Source organism: Theropithecus gelada, chromosome 13 (genome assembly GCF_003255815.1).
Source record: "Theropithecus gelada isolate Dixy chromosome 13, Tgel_1.0, whole genome shotgun sequence".
In the NCBI taxonomy this organism is placed as follows: domain Eukaryota; kingdom Metazoa; phylum Chordata; class Mammalia; order Primates; family Cercopithecidae; genus Theropithecus; species Theropithecus gelada.
The window spans coordinates 54090850-54106464 of NC_037681.1; the positions used below are offsets into that span (position 1 = coordinate 54090850).

At 43.0% G+C, this 15615-nt stretch overlaps 2 protein-coding genes across 2 annotated transcripts; both read right to left on the minus strand.

The window, feature by feature from the left end:
- Positions 1-12859: 12859 nt before the first annotated feature.
- On the minus strand, positions 12860-15042 carry LOC112604916 (myeloid-associated differentiation marker-like). The gene has a single exon (XM_025354465.1). It carries the CDS (start codon positions 14301-14303, stop codon positions 13842-13844), a length of 462 nt encoding a protein of 153 aa, XP_025210250.1. The 5' UTR covers positions 14304-15042; the 3' UTR covers positions 12860-13841.
- On the minus strand, positions 14386-15042 carry LOC112604917 (myeloid-associated differentiation marker-like). The gene has a single exon (XM_025354466.1). The coding sequence runs from the start codon at positions 14787-14789 to the stop codon at positions 14514-14516; it is 276 nt and encodes a 91-aa protein (XP_025210251.1). The 5' UTR covers positions 14790-15042; the 3' UTR covers positions 14386-14513.
- Positions 15043-15615: the final 573 nt, after the last annotated feature.

A 15615-nucleotide genomic window follows, 5' to 3' on the forward strand; every position in this document is an offset into this window, starting at 1 on the left:
GATTTTCTCTTCTCTTTAAATATTCTGGAATTTCACGGTGATATCTATGTTGACAAAAATTGTCAAATTCTAAAATATTTCAAGAGATTTATTCTGAGCCAAATATGCGTGACCATGGCCTGTGACACAGCCCTCAGGAGGTCCCAAGGACATGTGCCCAAGGGGGTTGGGGCATAGCTTGGTTTTATGTATTTTAGGAAGGCATGAGACATTAATCAAATATATTTAAGCAATACATTGGTTTGTTTTTTATGTTGGTGACCTTTGGATGGAAGACTGGATAAAGAAAATGTGGCACATATACAGCATGGAACACTATGCAGCCATAAAAAAGGATGAGTTCATGTCCTTTGCAGGGACATGGATGAAGCTGGAAACCATCATTCTCAGCAAACTAACACAGGAACAGAAAACCAAACACTGCATGTTCTCATAAGTGGGAGTTGAACAATGAGAACACATGGACATGGGGTGGGGGCATCACACACTGGGGCCTGTTCGGGGGTGGGGGGCTGGGGAAGGGATAGCATTAAGAGAAACACATAATGTAGATGATGGGTTGATAGGTGCAGCAGACCACCATGGCATGTGTATACCTATGTAACAAACCTGCATGTTCTGCACATGTATCCCAGAACTTAAAGTACAATGAAAAAGAAAAGAAAAAAGAAATACATGGTTTGGTTTAGAAAGGTGGGACAACTCAAAGCGGGGCAGGTAGGGGGGGCTTCCAGGCTACAGACAAATTTAAACATTTCCTGGTTGACAAATGGTTGATATTGTCTGAAGACTTGGGATCGATGGGAATGTTGAGGTTAAAGATAAAGGATTGTGGAGACCAAGTTTTATTGTGCAGAGGAAGCACTTAGGTAGCCGACTTTAGAGAGAGCAAGTTGTAAATTGTTTTTTATCGGACATAAAAGGGCTCTTAGTTGATTATCTCCTGGATCTGAGAAGGAAGGAAGGAAAAGAAAGGAGGAACGGAATTCTCTACAGAATGTAGATTTTTCCCACAAGAGACTTTGCAGGGCAATTTTAAGGTATGGCAAGGGAACATATTTTGGGGTTAAATATTTTTTTTCCTTGTCTTATAATGTTATGCCAGAGTCAGATTGAAAAATATAAGTCACACTATATAAGGTTAAATAAAACCCATCTGATGAGAATTTATGGTTTATAGGGCATGACTCCCTATACCCCTTAGGTAGGAATTTGGGTAAGATAAAAAATAGGAACTCAGTCCTCATCTATTTTTATTATTTGTGCTGGCCACATGGATTAGGCCTTTAAAGTCTAGAAAAACATGTCCTCTAGCTCTGGGCTATTTTCTTGAATCATTCCTTTAATCGTTCCCTCCCTCCGTTATCTCTATTCTGCTGGAAACTCTACTATTTGGCTGGTGAATCTCCTGGGCTGGCTCTCTAATGTTGCGGTTGTTTCTCTCCTGGTTTTCAGTTCTCTTTTTGCTCTTCTCTCTGGGAGATTTCTCCACGGTTATTTTCCAAAGTGCCCACTGAGTTTTTCCTTTCTACCCTTGGATTTGTAATGCCTTATTTTGGCTCTTCTCTTTATTTTGTTTTAATAGCATTCTGTTTTTGTTTCATGGATATAACATCCCCTTCTATTTCTCTAAGTTTATCATTAGTTTTATTCCATATGGTCCCTCAAGAGTCCATTGCCCCAAGTTGCTTTTCTTTTCTTTTCTTTTTTTTGAGACAGAGTCTTGCTCTGTTGCCCAGGCTGGAGTGCAGTGGCATAATCTCGGCTCACCGCAAGCTCTGCCTCCTGGGTTCACACCATTCTCCTGCCTCAGCCTCCCAAGTATTTGGGACTACAGGTGCCCACCACCACACCCGGCTAACTTTTTGCATTTTTAGTAGAGATGGGGTTTCATTGTGTTAGCCAGGATGGTCTCAATCTCCTGACCTTGTGATCCACCTGCCTCGGCCTCCCAAAGTGCTGGGATTACAGGCGTGAGCCACCACGCCCGGCCTCCCCCAAGTTGCTTTACTTAATCAGTTGATTAAATTTTGGTTTCTGTCATTCAGCTTAGATACTTTACTCATGTGTCTGGTGATTCTTCTGTGTGAGAGTAGGGAATTAGACTTGTATAGTACTTCTTCACGAAGCCTGGCATGGTGGCTCATGCCTGTAATCCCAGCACTTTGGGAGGCCAAGGCAGGAGGATTGCCTGAAGCCTGGGGTTTGAGCAACACAGTAAGACCCCCATCTCTTCCAAAAAATACAAAAATTAGCTGGGTGTGGTGGCATGTGCCTCTAGTTCCAGCTACTTGGGAGGCTGAGATGGAAGGATCGCTTGAGCCCAGGAGGTGGAGGCTGCAGTGAGTCCAGATCACACCACTGCACTCCAGCTTGGGTGACAAAGTAACACTCTGTCTCAAAAGAAAAGAAAATCTTACTGACCTTAGTGGATGGTTGTTTATTGTCATTTATGGGATGCACCACAGGATGATTTGGCTGGGACTTTGCATGTCTTCCGGTATCAGTTTTTCCTTTTGAGCTGGTCAAATTTACCCCAAAAGAATCTTTTCGTCTCCCGTCTAGAAAATGTATGTGTATTGCTAGAATTCTGGGATCCAAATTAGAGAAGAGAGCTGGAAATCTTACTACTAGACATGTAAACCCTAATTTCATATTCCTGCCTTCATTTTCCATAAAGCACATTCTTATCCTTATCTGTACTACATACTCCTCAGTGTGGAGACCCTGTATTTTATTTTTTTAGAGAATAAAACTCTTGTTTGCAAGGAAGGAGGGGTTTTAGTGATCTATTTCTCAAACAACAGACTTCCAACCAGTCTTTTTCTTTTGAGACAGAGGACAGAGTCTCGCTCTGTTGCCTAGGCTGGAGTGCAGTGGTACAATCTCGGCTCACTGCAATCTCCATCTCCTGGGTTCAAGCAATTCTCCTGCCTCAGCCTCCCGAGTAGCTGGGACTACAGGTGCATGCTGCTATGTCTACAATATTTTGTATTGTAGTAGAAAGAGAGTTTCAGCATGTTGCCCAGGCTGGTCTTGAACTCCTGAGTTCAGGCAACCCGCCCACCTCAGCCTCCGAAAGTGCTGGGATTACAGGCGTGAGCCATCACACTCAGTATTTTTTTTTTTTTTTCCAGAGACGAGTCTTTCTCTCACATCCAGGCTGGAGTGCCATGGCATGATCACAGCTCTCTGCAGCCTGGAACTCCTGGGCTCAAACAATCCTTCCACCTCAGCCTTCCAAGTAGCTGGTACTACAGGTGTGCACCACCATTCCCGGCTACATTTTTAAATTTTTGTAGAGACGAGGTCTCCCTGTGTTACCCAGGCTGGTCTGAACTCCTGGGTTCAAATGATCCTTCCACCTTAGCCTCCCAAAGTGCTGGGATTATGGGTGTGAACCACTGTAGCTGGTCCACTCCTCTTATTTTCAACTCTGTTTCTAGAAGTACCTAGTGCTGCCAATTCCTGAGGTTTTGGGGGATTCTGTGTTATAAATTGGGTTGCTTCAATCCATCATCTTTATCCATGAATTTCAATCTTAGATATCTCTTGTCTGTACTCTCTATCAAGGACATGTCAGTATCTTTATTATTTTTCAAATGTATGCCGTTAATAGCTTTAAAAAATAACTTTGTTATCTGTGGTAATATTAGCTTATGGTATTAATTGGCTTACACTCTTTATGGACAAGCATGAAATACTGTCCAAATTTCACTTCATACGTGTCACTTTTTGCTCATAAAATGGTAATGAATCACTATGTAATTAAATACTATTTTTTATCCTGCATTCTAGGATCTTCATGATGAATGTACATCTTTCTGGGCTAATATTCCATTACTGTATACATTCAAATAAATAAGTATGGATTCTTCATGATTCCCTCTCCTGCTTTACGACTTCTTGTCTCTTTGTCTTTGCTTCTCACAGTTCTTAGAGTGTGGAAGTTCCTCTCTATCCTTTTCTGACTATTGCAATCTTATTTCCCCCTCAGCACTCATTTCCAGGGTGACCTCTTTCATGAAATCTTTATTTCAGCATTCCTTCATTCATGTAGTCATCTTTTTGCTCATTCACTGTATATTTACGGAGCCCCTAGCATGTGCTAGGCAATGTGCTAGGCTACAGGGATACAAAGTAAGCAACAAAGACATTGTCCCTGCCCTCACAGAGCTTACAGTGCAGTGGGAACAGGATGGAAGCAGGAGACAGATTTAAATAATGACATAATAAATACATAGCTATGAGTTGTGATTAGCATTAAGAAGAAACGATTGTGTCTAAAAAGTGAACAAAGTCTTTCCTGCCTAAGTGACTTTTGGGCTACAATGTGAAGATAGGGAGGGGATGGAGCATTCTTGGTAAAGGGAAGAACAAGGGAAAAACTAGGAAGTGTGAAGGACTGAGGAATGTTCAATGACCCGAAGGAAAACCAAAGTGACAGAGAGCAAAGAGATACAGTAGCAGATGATGGGACTGGAGAATTAGGCAGGGGCTAGATCAAGCAAGGCCTTGTGGTCTAACTTAAGGAATTTTGCACCTTACCATAAGACTAACGTAAAGTTCCTGAAGTGGTTTGAGTGGGAAAACCTATGACTAGATTTGTATTTTTACCACATCACTCCACCTGCAGTGTGCAGAGAATGCTGGGTAGGCTCAGAATGGAAGCAGGGAGGCTATTTAGGGCAGTGCAATTCATGCCTATGGGAGATAATGACAGCTTGAACTCAGGCTATGGCAATGGTGATAGAAAGAATGTTTGAAAAATATTTAGAAGGTAAAATTGACAGGACTTGATGGACTAGATGTGGCTGGTGAGGGAGAGGGAATAATGGGGGAAGATTCCTGGATTTCTGGCTTGTTCAAAGGCGTGGATGTTGATTCACTGAAATGAGAACATTGTCTCCTCGTTTGGGACATAAAAGAATAATGCAAGCCAAAATGTGCTGTTTTGCATATGCTTTTATCTGACTCTCCCCACTAAATTACAAGCATAGGTGAAGGAGAGAATATGCTTCAACTCTGTATTTGCAGATCCTCCTGTCCTCAAAGTGTCCAGTCCAGTGTTTATACCAGTGGAAGGAAGAGATAATGCTTGATTCTGATTTTGGAAACTGGAATATGACTGAGAGTTGGACTTAAAAAAAAAATAGGTGGCTGGGCGCAGTGGCTCACACCTGTAATCCCAGCACTTTGGGAGGACAAGGTGGGCAGAGCACAAGGTCAGGAGATCGAGACCATCTTGGCTAACACAGTGAAACCCTGTCTCTACTAAAAATACAAAAAAATAGCCGGGCGTGGTGGCATGTGCCTGTAATCACAGCTACTCAGGAGGCTGAGGCAGTGGAATAGCTTGGACCCAAGAGGCGCAGGTTGCAGTGAGCCGAGATTGCACCACTGCACTCCAGCCTGGGCAATAGAGTGAGACTCCATCTCAAAAAAAAAAAAAAAAAAAAAGTAGGCTTAGGAAAGATTTTTACCTCCATCTTCTAATATTTTTTCTAAGTTGTATGAAAAACAAATGAGATAGCAAATATAAAAATATTTGTGTGAGAAAAAGGTCTCTCAAAAGGGATTTATGTCATTATTATCATTATGCCTACGTTTTCTTTGGCCCTCACTTTAAGTTTCATATATTTCTCTTATTTGTAAAAATGAGAACTAGGTAAGACATGTTAGCAAAGGATCTAATCAGTGCCAGATCCAATGAGATAGATTTGTTTTTGCTACACGCACAACTCCATGGGATGTCTGCTGGACCACTTCCAGATATTATCCCATGTGTTTACAGAAACTTCTACCTTACTTAGTGTATTACGTAGTATTTGTCCACATTGAATCTCAATCAGTCTTTAAGTAAAAGCAATTACTTAATAAATGTTGAAATTAACTAGTTCTTGAAAGCATACCTGCTTCATTAGGAAGACCTTTATAAATATTATTAAAACAAATGTCATAGGACATTTGGAAGACAAACAAAAGGTCTTTCTGGTTCATAGATTTCAAATACTGTAAGACCCATAAAACAGTGCAGCTTATCACCTAGCCAGTGTAAAAGATTGTGAAATACTGAGTGGTGCTGTCTTTGATGATTAAAAAGGGCTTTTATTTATCTTTTGGGGTAAATTAACTATTTGGAAAATATCAATAATGAGGGACAGTCTTTTGCACTTTGATATTTTCTATTGCATGTTACCACTGTACTAGCAAACAGAAAAATATTATATCCCAATCTATTTGAGTGATATATCTACACTAAAGTTCAATTTCACCTCTGAAGTGAATATGAATTGTATTTAATGAAACTCTAAGAAGAGTTGTACAGAGTGAAAAGGTCAAATAATTTGGAATCGAATTTGTCAAGTAACATTTTACAAAAGTGACATATTTTCCTTTTTCATTCTTCATCATACTCACAATTCAAAACTGAGTCCAAATGTCACTTCCCCTGTTCTGATTCGTCTCTTCTCTGCCTGGCAGAATTAGGCTTTTTCCTCTGGGCTGAAACAGCCCCTTTTCCTTTCCTGTGAAATAAAACTTACAACATGATATTGTAAATTTTGGGTTTTCTGAAGGGAAATGATTTTCTATTACTCATCTTTGAACCCCCTATGCCCATCAGAGTTCTTGGCCCACAGCAAGAGCTCAGCATGTTTGTTGAATGAATAATGTAAATTCCCCCAAAGCACATGAATTCACTTCATGCTAAAAAATTTCACGTTCAAATGTATATTAGCTAGTTTCTGTAACAAATTCCAAAATTTCAGAGGTTTAACCAAATGGAATTTTATTTTTTATTCATATAACAGCAATGTGGTTGTTCTTGTTCAGCAGGAGGGTAGCTTTTAAGGACTCATACTCCTTTCTTATATCTCTGGCTTTCTCTAGGGCCTCAGTCAGAGTCTTAAATTTGTGTTGATTTACATCTTTGTAATATAGAAATCCCTGGATATATTCTTATATAATGCACTGCATACTACCTTATGCAAGTCACTTATCTCTCATTAGTTCATATACTTAATATTTGAGGGTCTAATATATATAAGACAATTCTTTAGGCTCTTAGGATATAACACTAATGAAACAAAGATCTCTGCCCTTGTGGAACTTACATTTTATTGGAGGTAGACAATGAATAATGGGTTAAATAAAATCATACAATATGTTAGACGGTGATAAGTGCTATGGAAAAATAAAAGGTGTGGCAAGGCAAAGGAGATTAGGAGTATGTAGATGGTTAGTTGAAAGGGGGGTAGATTTACAGGGTAGTGGAAATCAACAGTTCTGTTTTGGCCACTCACTTTACAGAAGGGCTGTGAAGGAAGCAGGAGGTTTGAGGAATCTGGAGTTTGTGGGAGAGGAGTAAGCCTGACACAGAAACTTGAGAGTCATCAGTGTGTGAATATGATTTGCACCCAAGAAAGTGTATGAGATCTCTGAGGGAGTAAGGTTAGATTGAAAGGAGGTGAGACCTGAGGACTGAGCCCTGGGGATATGCCAGCATTCATAGATTTGTAGAGAAGGCAGAGCCAGCGTGAGACCGAAGAGTGCCAAACCAGGGGAGGGTTTGGGTGTCGGAGCTTGACGCAGAAAGTGTTTCAAGGAGAGTGTAGACAAGCATGTCAAATGTGGCCAAGAGGATGAGGAAGATGAGGACTGGGAACTGTCAATTGGCTTTGGAAAAAAGGAGATAATTGCTGATCTTGGTAAGAGGTGAAATTCCGTGGAGGAGTAGAAAGCCTGACTAAAGTGGTTGGAGAAGGAATGAGGAAGTGTGGGTGGTAAACATATAGCACTTTTCCAAGGAGTTTTGCTGTGAAAGGGGGCAGAGAAGTGAGGTGGTAGCAGGGTATACTGTGTGTGTGTGTGTGTGTGTGTGTGTGTGTGTGTGTGTGTGTGTGTCTACCTATGGACAAAGGAGGTTGTTTTGCTTTCTTTTCCTCTTCTTTAAAAAGCAAACAAATATGGGTCTCTTATTATGACATGTGTGCCACCAAAGGGAAAGACCCAGTAGAGAGGAGGCATTGTTGAGGTGGTAGAGATAGGAGAATTTGAGAAGTGAAGCCTTGAGATGGCCAGAGAGGATGGGATTCATAGCTCAAGTGGAGGATTTTTCTTGAGTGAAGCGACACAGAGGGCAGCATGGCTAATAGAGAGCTTGGGCTCTGGCTGAGGCAGCATCCCCTCTTTTATCCTATGGACAATTCTCTAGTTTCAAATACATTCTTGATATGGATGCTTACCTGGATTTGAAGGATCTTATAATGTTGAAATTCACTACATGTTCTCAATTTGGTGGTGGAAGAGATAGTGAGAAGCTGTAACTTATGCAATGGTCGCCTGGCTGAGTCTTCCTATCCTTTTACTCTCAGTTTATCACTTCCTTGAGATACCACCCTCATCTAAATTATGTTCTGCTATTTGCTAATACAGAACACGTACTTCTCCTGTTATGCCACCTACCAAATTTTATTTTTTGATAAGTTTTCTTGTTGTTTCACTTAACTAAAAACTCCATGAGGAAAGCAACCATATTTCTCATTCTCTCTATTGTATCTCCAATACCTGTACAGCCCTGCGTCAAAGAAGAGTTGAATACAGATATGCCTGCCAGGCAGTGGGAATGTAATACATATATTTATTGAAAGAATAAATAAATGAGATTGTGTATGAGAGAGTGTTCAAATTTAAACTAACTACCTTTTAGATTTCTTTAGCAAGATCTAAGGAAATCCTTTTCTAATTCAATGAGAGATAGGGATTTATGTGGAGAAGAGTCTTTAATAATATCCACCCAGACATCCATTTTTTTCCTTGCATTGTCACAAAACATCTGAATTAGATTATGGCTGAAAAAATATAATTGCATTACATTCAAGTGATTTAGTGACACAAATTATTTGTTAATAAAGCTTCTTACACATATGTAATAGATACCAATTTTTTTTTCCTGACATTGAGGGAATAATTTTATCTTTCTTAAGAAGGATTTTATGAGAACTGGTATTAGCTCCCACATGTGCAAACCAGTGAAAAATCCAATATTAATCATTTTAAAAGATGTCCAACCTTGTTTTGTACAGTCATGCTATAGGCTTGTGTCATCCTTATAAAGTGGTCCTGCAGCCTCCCCGTTCTTGAGTGGGGCAAATCCCTGGTCTCATCCATTTATGACTGTTATTCTTATGGTCACAGGATGCTGTGGCTCAGATGTTGGGTCCATTTGTGGTCCCATTTATGGGCCCAGTATTGCTATTCCACATCTCCAGGTCCAGGTCCTTGCTCAGGTTCTGTGGAAACTCCACATGAGAGCATCTTGGGTAGGTCTCCAGACTGGGCTCCTGATGTCCTGCCCTGTACCCTTTAAGTGCCTGACACCATCAAGACCCTGCCACTGAGCTGCTGCAGAATCTGCAGACCTTGTCCTTATTCACAATTCTGCATCATTATCAAGTGGAGCAACGCCTAATCCTCCCCTGCCAATCTCCAATACAGAAAAATTCATCCTGCTTCTTCTTTCAAAACTAGGGCTTCAGGAAGCACTGGATAACCCAGAGCACCTAGCCTCAGACCCACCACAAATGAACCTGTGTTTTTGGGAGTGAAAAGTACCTGACTTCCAGAACACAGAGGCTTGATTCCTTCCTTTCAGATGGCTCTGCAGCAACTGAGAACAAAAAAAAGCACAAATTAATTTCCCAGCTGGTCACCCTGCTGTATAATATTTTCAATAAGTCACGTCGTAAACACTCAATCCACATTTGCTGAATGCACTGGATTCTAACACTATATAAGAAACTCCTTTAATATACAGATAACATTTTTAATTAGCACTTTGCATAAATGGTTGGGCTAGAGGCCTTAAAAATTTGTGGTCTGGAAAGTAAAATTAAACATTACCTTTAACTTCACTGTTTTTAATATTCTTAATTTGTCTGAAACATTTTCCACACAAAACTGGCCTATTTCTATGTGGCTGACTGAAGATACTAAGCTCATATAGGATTTAGCTTTGATATTTTATTTTCTTTAGCTTGCAAACAGAAATATTTATTTTGTTTGCCCAAAACATATACTCACAATCAGATTTGGGGGTATGTAAGCATTGTGTTTATAGGCAAAGAATGATCAAGTATCTGCATCTCTCTGTTCCTCTCTGGGATTTACTGTCAAAAGCCCATGCTTGCCTAGTCACAGTATCGCCTGGTCAGTTCAACTTCTGTGGAAGTCTGTTATTTTCCTTGATTTCTGGGGTTAGAATGAGTGACCACAAACACATTCTGTCTCCCAGGATACAAGCCTATTGAGGTTGCTGGAAAATGAGCACAATTAGGATCAGCTCATTAACTGCAATGGTTTTCAGAGCATCACACTGAGCATGTAACCCTATGTGGTCAAAGACATTGCCCATTAGCCAGCATCTGGACAATCACCTTTCCATGTGGTTTCTCTGAAACATTTCACACTCTCTATAACTGAAGCAAAGAAAATAGAACACCTTTAATGAGCAATTACAATTAACACACCGACTCACTGAAAAGTCACAATTGTGATATGTTAGGTATTAGTGTATATATTTGTAATCATGTTCGATTTTGATTTTCTTTGTCTTACAGTTAGCACTTTTTCTAAGAAGATTTCTTGAGTATTTTCAGAAAGTAACTATAGTTCTGATTCAATATAGATTCAAAGAAGACTAGAGAGAGATATGTGGCACTGCCTATGACATTCTAGGTGGCCTTGGGCAAGCCATTTTACAGGTAATGAGGGGCTGGGCTAAATCAGTGCTTCCCCATGATGGCTGAAAAATTAAAAATCCCCTTGGGAGCTTTTAAAAGTACCATTTTTCAGGTACTACCCCAGATCAATTAAATCAGACATTGTGGGGTGGGAGCTGGCATTGTATTATTTAATAGCTTCTCAAAATGATTTTACTGTGCAGCCAGGACTGAGACCATTAGACTGGATGATCTATACATGTTTTACCAGCTTTCACAGTCTATGAATTATTTCAGCGTGTTTTCCCTGGAAGAAAGGTTGTATTATACTGCAGTCTTTTTATTCAAATTTTTGGTGGCATTTCCCTTGTTTATTTCTCAATGTAAACATTATTTAGGTAATTTGAAGAAATAAACATCAAAATTTTGTACTTGAGGTTTCTAACAACACAGAGCTGGAGAGGAGGGCATTTTTGGTGTTAGCTGGGCTGTGAATCTATATGCAAATGAGGGGTGGTCTCCAATGCCTGTCAGTTACTCGACCAGTGTGTCTGTGACCCAAGGGCCTGGCTGACTCCCTCAAGGGTAGTCCTGCCTCAGCACTAAGATTAGGACCCAGAATCATCTGAGCACTACTGAATAGAAGTCCTTTAACTTGACATGTAAGAATCATTGCACAGAACTCCAAGCGTGAAGGATGCTAGGTGGTGCTAATGTGCAGCTGGGTTGAGAAACATTGACCACACTAATACAATCTAATTTCTTATAAAATGTAAAATATAATTGGCACCTTGTAATTTAATTACCATATGTATAGTATAAGACTAGCTGTGTAGTTTAGGCTAGTTAAATGTGTTCTCTGTGCCAGAATTTTGATCTGTAACATGGAGCTAATAATAGTACCTTTTAATTGGATTATAGTGAAGCTTAGTTGAGATGATTGAGGAAATGAGCTTAATTTAGTGCCTGGAACATGGTAAACACTCAAAAATGTTACCTATTATTACTAAAACTATACTATCACTATTGTTATATTATTATTTTTTCCGTTTTTTACCTTTATATTGATATTTAAAAAAACATTATGGATGTGGGTGTCAGGGAAGGTGCAAGCTTTCTTTTCTATGATTAACAGCAGGAGCTGATGGGAACCAAAAGTTCCAGGGGATTAAAAAATATATACATATATATATATACACACACACACAAAAACACACACTTATATATACTGCACTATGCATGTGAGTCCCAGAGAAGCAGGAAGCAGCAGCAAGAAGCAACTAGCACACAGCAACACCTGGGTATGTGCACCACACACTCAAGCAAAGCCATTCCTCTGGCTAGGGCAGCAGCAATCCTCACCTTCACATCAGCTCACAATAGAAAAAAAAGAAACTTCCTTTTTTTTTTTGAGACTGAGTTTCGCTCTTGTTGCCCAGGCTAGAGTGCAATAGCATGATCTTAGCTCACTGCAACCTCCACCTCCCACTTTCAAACAAGCGATTCTTGTCCCTCAGCCTCCCAGGTAGCCGGGATTACAGGGGTCCGCCACCATGCCTGGCTAATTTTTGTATTTTTAGTAGAGATGGGGTTTTACCATGTTGGCCAGGCTGATCTCAAACTCCTGACATCAGGTGATCCACCCACCTTGGCCTCCCAAAGTGCTGGGATTACAGGTATGAGACACTGTGACCAGCTTTTTTTTGAGACAGAGTCTGGCTTTGTTGCCCAAGCTGGAGTGCAGTGGCACAATCTCGGCTCACTGCAACTCCACCTCCTGGGTTCAAGTCAGTCTCCTGCCTAAGCCTCCCGAGTAGCTGGGACTACAGGCACCCTCCACCATGCCGGGCTAATTTTTGTATTTTTAGTAGAGACAAATTTTTGCCACGTTGCTCAGGCTGGTCTCGAACTTGTGACCTCAAGTGATCCACCCACTTCGGCCTCCCAAAGTGCTGGGATTACAGGTGTGAGCCACCCTGCCAGACTGAAACTTCTTTTTTTTTTTTTTTTTTAAGGGCCACCCAGTAATTTCTGCCCTCATGACCAGGAAACAGAAAAGAAAGAAAGAAAAAACCCCAAGCTGATACTGCCTTGAAGGCCGGCAGTGGCCATTTTCTCCTCTCTGCCAAAGCAGGACATGTTGTTTATTCATTTATTTACTTATTATCTCTTTCCACACGTTCTGAAGGACACTGTGTTAAAAGTTAAAAGGACACAGTGTTAAAAGTTATTTTTAACACTGAGGCTGGAAGGCCACGTTATTGTCCCTCACAAATACTTCAAACAGTTGTCTTCAAGATCCTATGGTTCTTTGCCGGACATTTGTTTTTTTTTGATACCGTGAAGAACAGGAGGGATGAAAGGGATCCATCCCTTGCTTCCTTTAAGATGGTCTCTAGGCAATGGGTTTTCTATAAGTCTGGCACAAATTCTGGAGCCAATCTCTGGCAAAGCAGAGTGCCAGGCAAGGCCTAGGGACCCAGGGTCTGTGCTTAAAGCCTCTCGCTCACTGGAAATTATTGACCTCCAGAGATACACAAATATTTTTTAATTTAAAGGGGAGATGCACAGCACACCTTCCTCCACTGGGAGAAAGGGGGCCCAATTCCCACTCCCCCAAACACACACAGGTACACATTGACTAAGGCACAGCTAGGGCAGGGGTGGGCAGAAGGCCCCTTGGGAGGACGTGGCACTGACAGCTGCAAGGGGTGTGGAGATCTGGAGCTCATCACCTCTGGAGGTGCGTGGGGGCAGGAGAAGAAAAGCCTCAGGGCTCCCAAGGAAATAGGAGAAGATGGTTGGGAAACAGGCAGATGAGAAAACCAAAAGCAAACCTAGAAAAGAGATGAGGAAGGAAAGAAGAGAGTGGAAAAAGAGAAACAGCTTAGGGGTGAAAACAGGTTGTGGGCAACAGAACAAAATAGCAAGGAAACAGCAGAGGAAAGGGAAGAACATACATCAGAGAACTGGGAAAGAGTGCGATGAATTGGGAAGGAAAGAAAAAGGGGGAGGAGGGGAGATAGGGAAGAAGAAAACACAGGAAATGAATACTCAGTAAGAAAACTCGGGAAAGAAGGATGAAGAGGTTGGAGAGGCAAATGGGGCCCCTTGGGAGTCTTAGACCTTGACAAAAACCAGGTGGGCAGAGTACACCAGGTCGCCCACATAGGCCAGTAAGTTGACAGCTGTCAGGATGGTCACAGCCAGTCGGCGGTCCCAGATACACACAAGGTAGGGGTTTCTGTCGCTGCAGCTCACATCTCTCGCCTGCCAGGACTGGACACCATAATTCTCGTTGAACTGGTAGAGGGGCCAGAGGACAAGGGCAGTGGCATAGAGGAGGACGGACAGCAAGGCCAGCCCCAACAGGAAACTGTGGAAGGGGATGGGCAGCATGTTGGTGCAGTGTCCCAGGTTCAGCAGGATAGTGAGGGCTGCCAGGACGAAGCAGACGGCGTACACCACGCACCACTCCAGGGCCAGCCAGTTGTGGTACAGGTAGGGGCTGCTGATGAACACGAAGATGAGGCAGGCCACGAAGGTCTCCAGCACTTTCAGCAGCCCCGGCTCAGAGGCCATGTAGCCAGTGATCTCGCCGGGCCAGGCCCGGGTCCAGGCTACTTCGATGGCGTAAGCCAGACACGCGATGCCAGAGAATACAGTGGCGGCGATAGCGTGGTCGCGGGAAGGGCCGTGGGATAGGAACTGCACGTAGGTGATGGGGTAGATGATGGAGGCCGAGAGGCACAGGAGGGCCGCATAGCAGGCGATGGTGATGGGGAAGTTGCGTCAAAAAAAGGGGAAGCGGGCCTGGAACCCGCCCAGCTCCACGAGGAGTATGACCAAGGTCACGGCAAAGCAGAAACACCAGGTGAACATGGACCAGTTACCCATATATCCCCTCCAGGTGCCTGCGCTGGCTACCAGCGAGAAGGCCATGCAGGTGGACACCAGCTGCAGCAGGCGGAGGAGGCCCAGGGGCTGGGTCAGGGCCCTAGGGGACCCTATGACGGTGGGGGACCCCACGGTGGTTGTGACGGTTGGGTGGGTAACAGTCACCGGCATGGCGGCAGTCCCGGCTGAGGAACTCACAGAGAAAGGTCTGGCTGTGGAAACGGATTAAGTCACACACCTGGAAAAGGCTGGGAAAAGCGCCAGAGAGCGAGAGACAACGTCAGTATCCACTGGGACTGGGCTCCTCCCTCCCAGAACCCGACACCCCGCAGCACAGGAACAGAGCACCACCAAGTCCGGAAGAAGCCTGACCTTGACCAGGGGAAGTCCCGCCCATCTCCTTCCACGGCTTCCAGTACCTGTGTGGGCTGCGGCGGAGGGAACCCAGCCGAAGTGCACGGCGGCGGTAGGCGTGGGCGCGTGTGTGACGGTAACCCTGCTCTGGCAGGGAGCAGGGGCAGGCGGTGGTAGCGGCAGGGCCTGGGGCGGCGCTGCGGGCCGGTGGCCCGGCAAGGCCCGGCTCTCCCTCCTTATAAAGGCTTCAAGTCAGCCTAAGTATTTTTAATTTTTAGTTTTTTTGAGATAGGGTCTCACCCTGTTGCCCAGGCTGGAGTGCAGTGGCACAATCAGGGCTTACTGCAGCCTTGACATCCCAGGCTTAGGTGATCCTCCAACTTCAGCCTCCCAGGTAGCTGGGACTACAGGCACCAGGCACCACAAATTGCCTGGCTAATTTTTTGTGTTTTTAGTAGAAGCGGGGTTTCGCCATGTTGCCCAGGCTGGTCTTGAACTCCTGGTCTCAAGTGATCCACCTACCTCAGCTTCCTAAAGTGCTGGGGTCAGAGGCGTTGGAACCAGAGCAACTTCATCTTGAATAGGAGCTGGGTTAAAAAAAAGGCTGAAACCTACTGGGCTGCATTCCCAGAGGTTAGGCATT

Coding starts and splice junctions, on each gene's coding strand:
- LOC112604916 (XM_025354465.1), bottom strand. CDS start 14,303: ATGGCCTCTGAGCCGGGGCTGCTGAAAGTGCTGGAGACCTTCGTGGCC.
- LOC112604917 (XM_025354466.1), bottom strand. CDS start 14,789: ATGCCGGTGACTGTTACCCACCCAACCGTCACAACCACCGTGGGGTCC.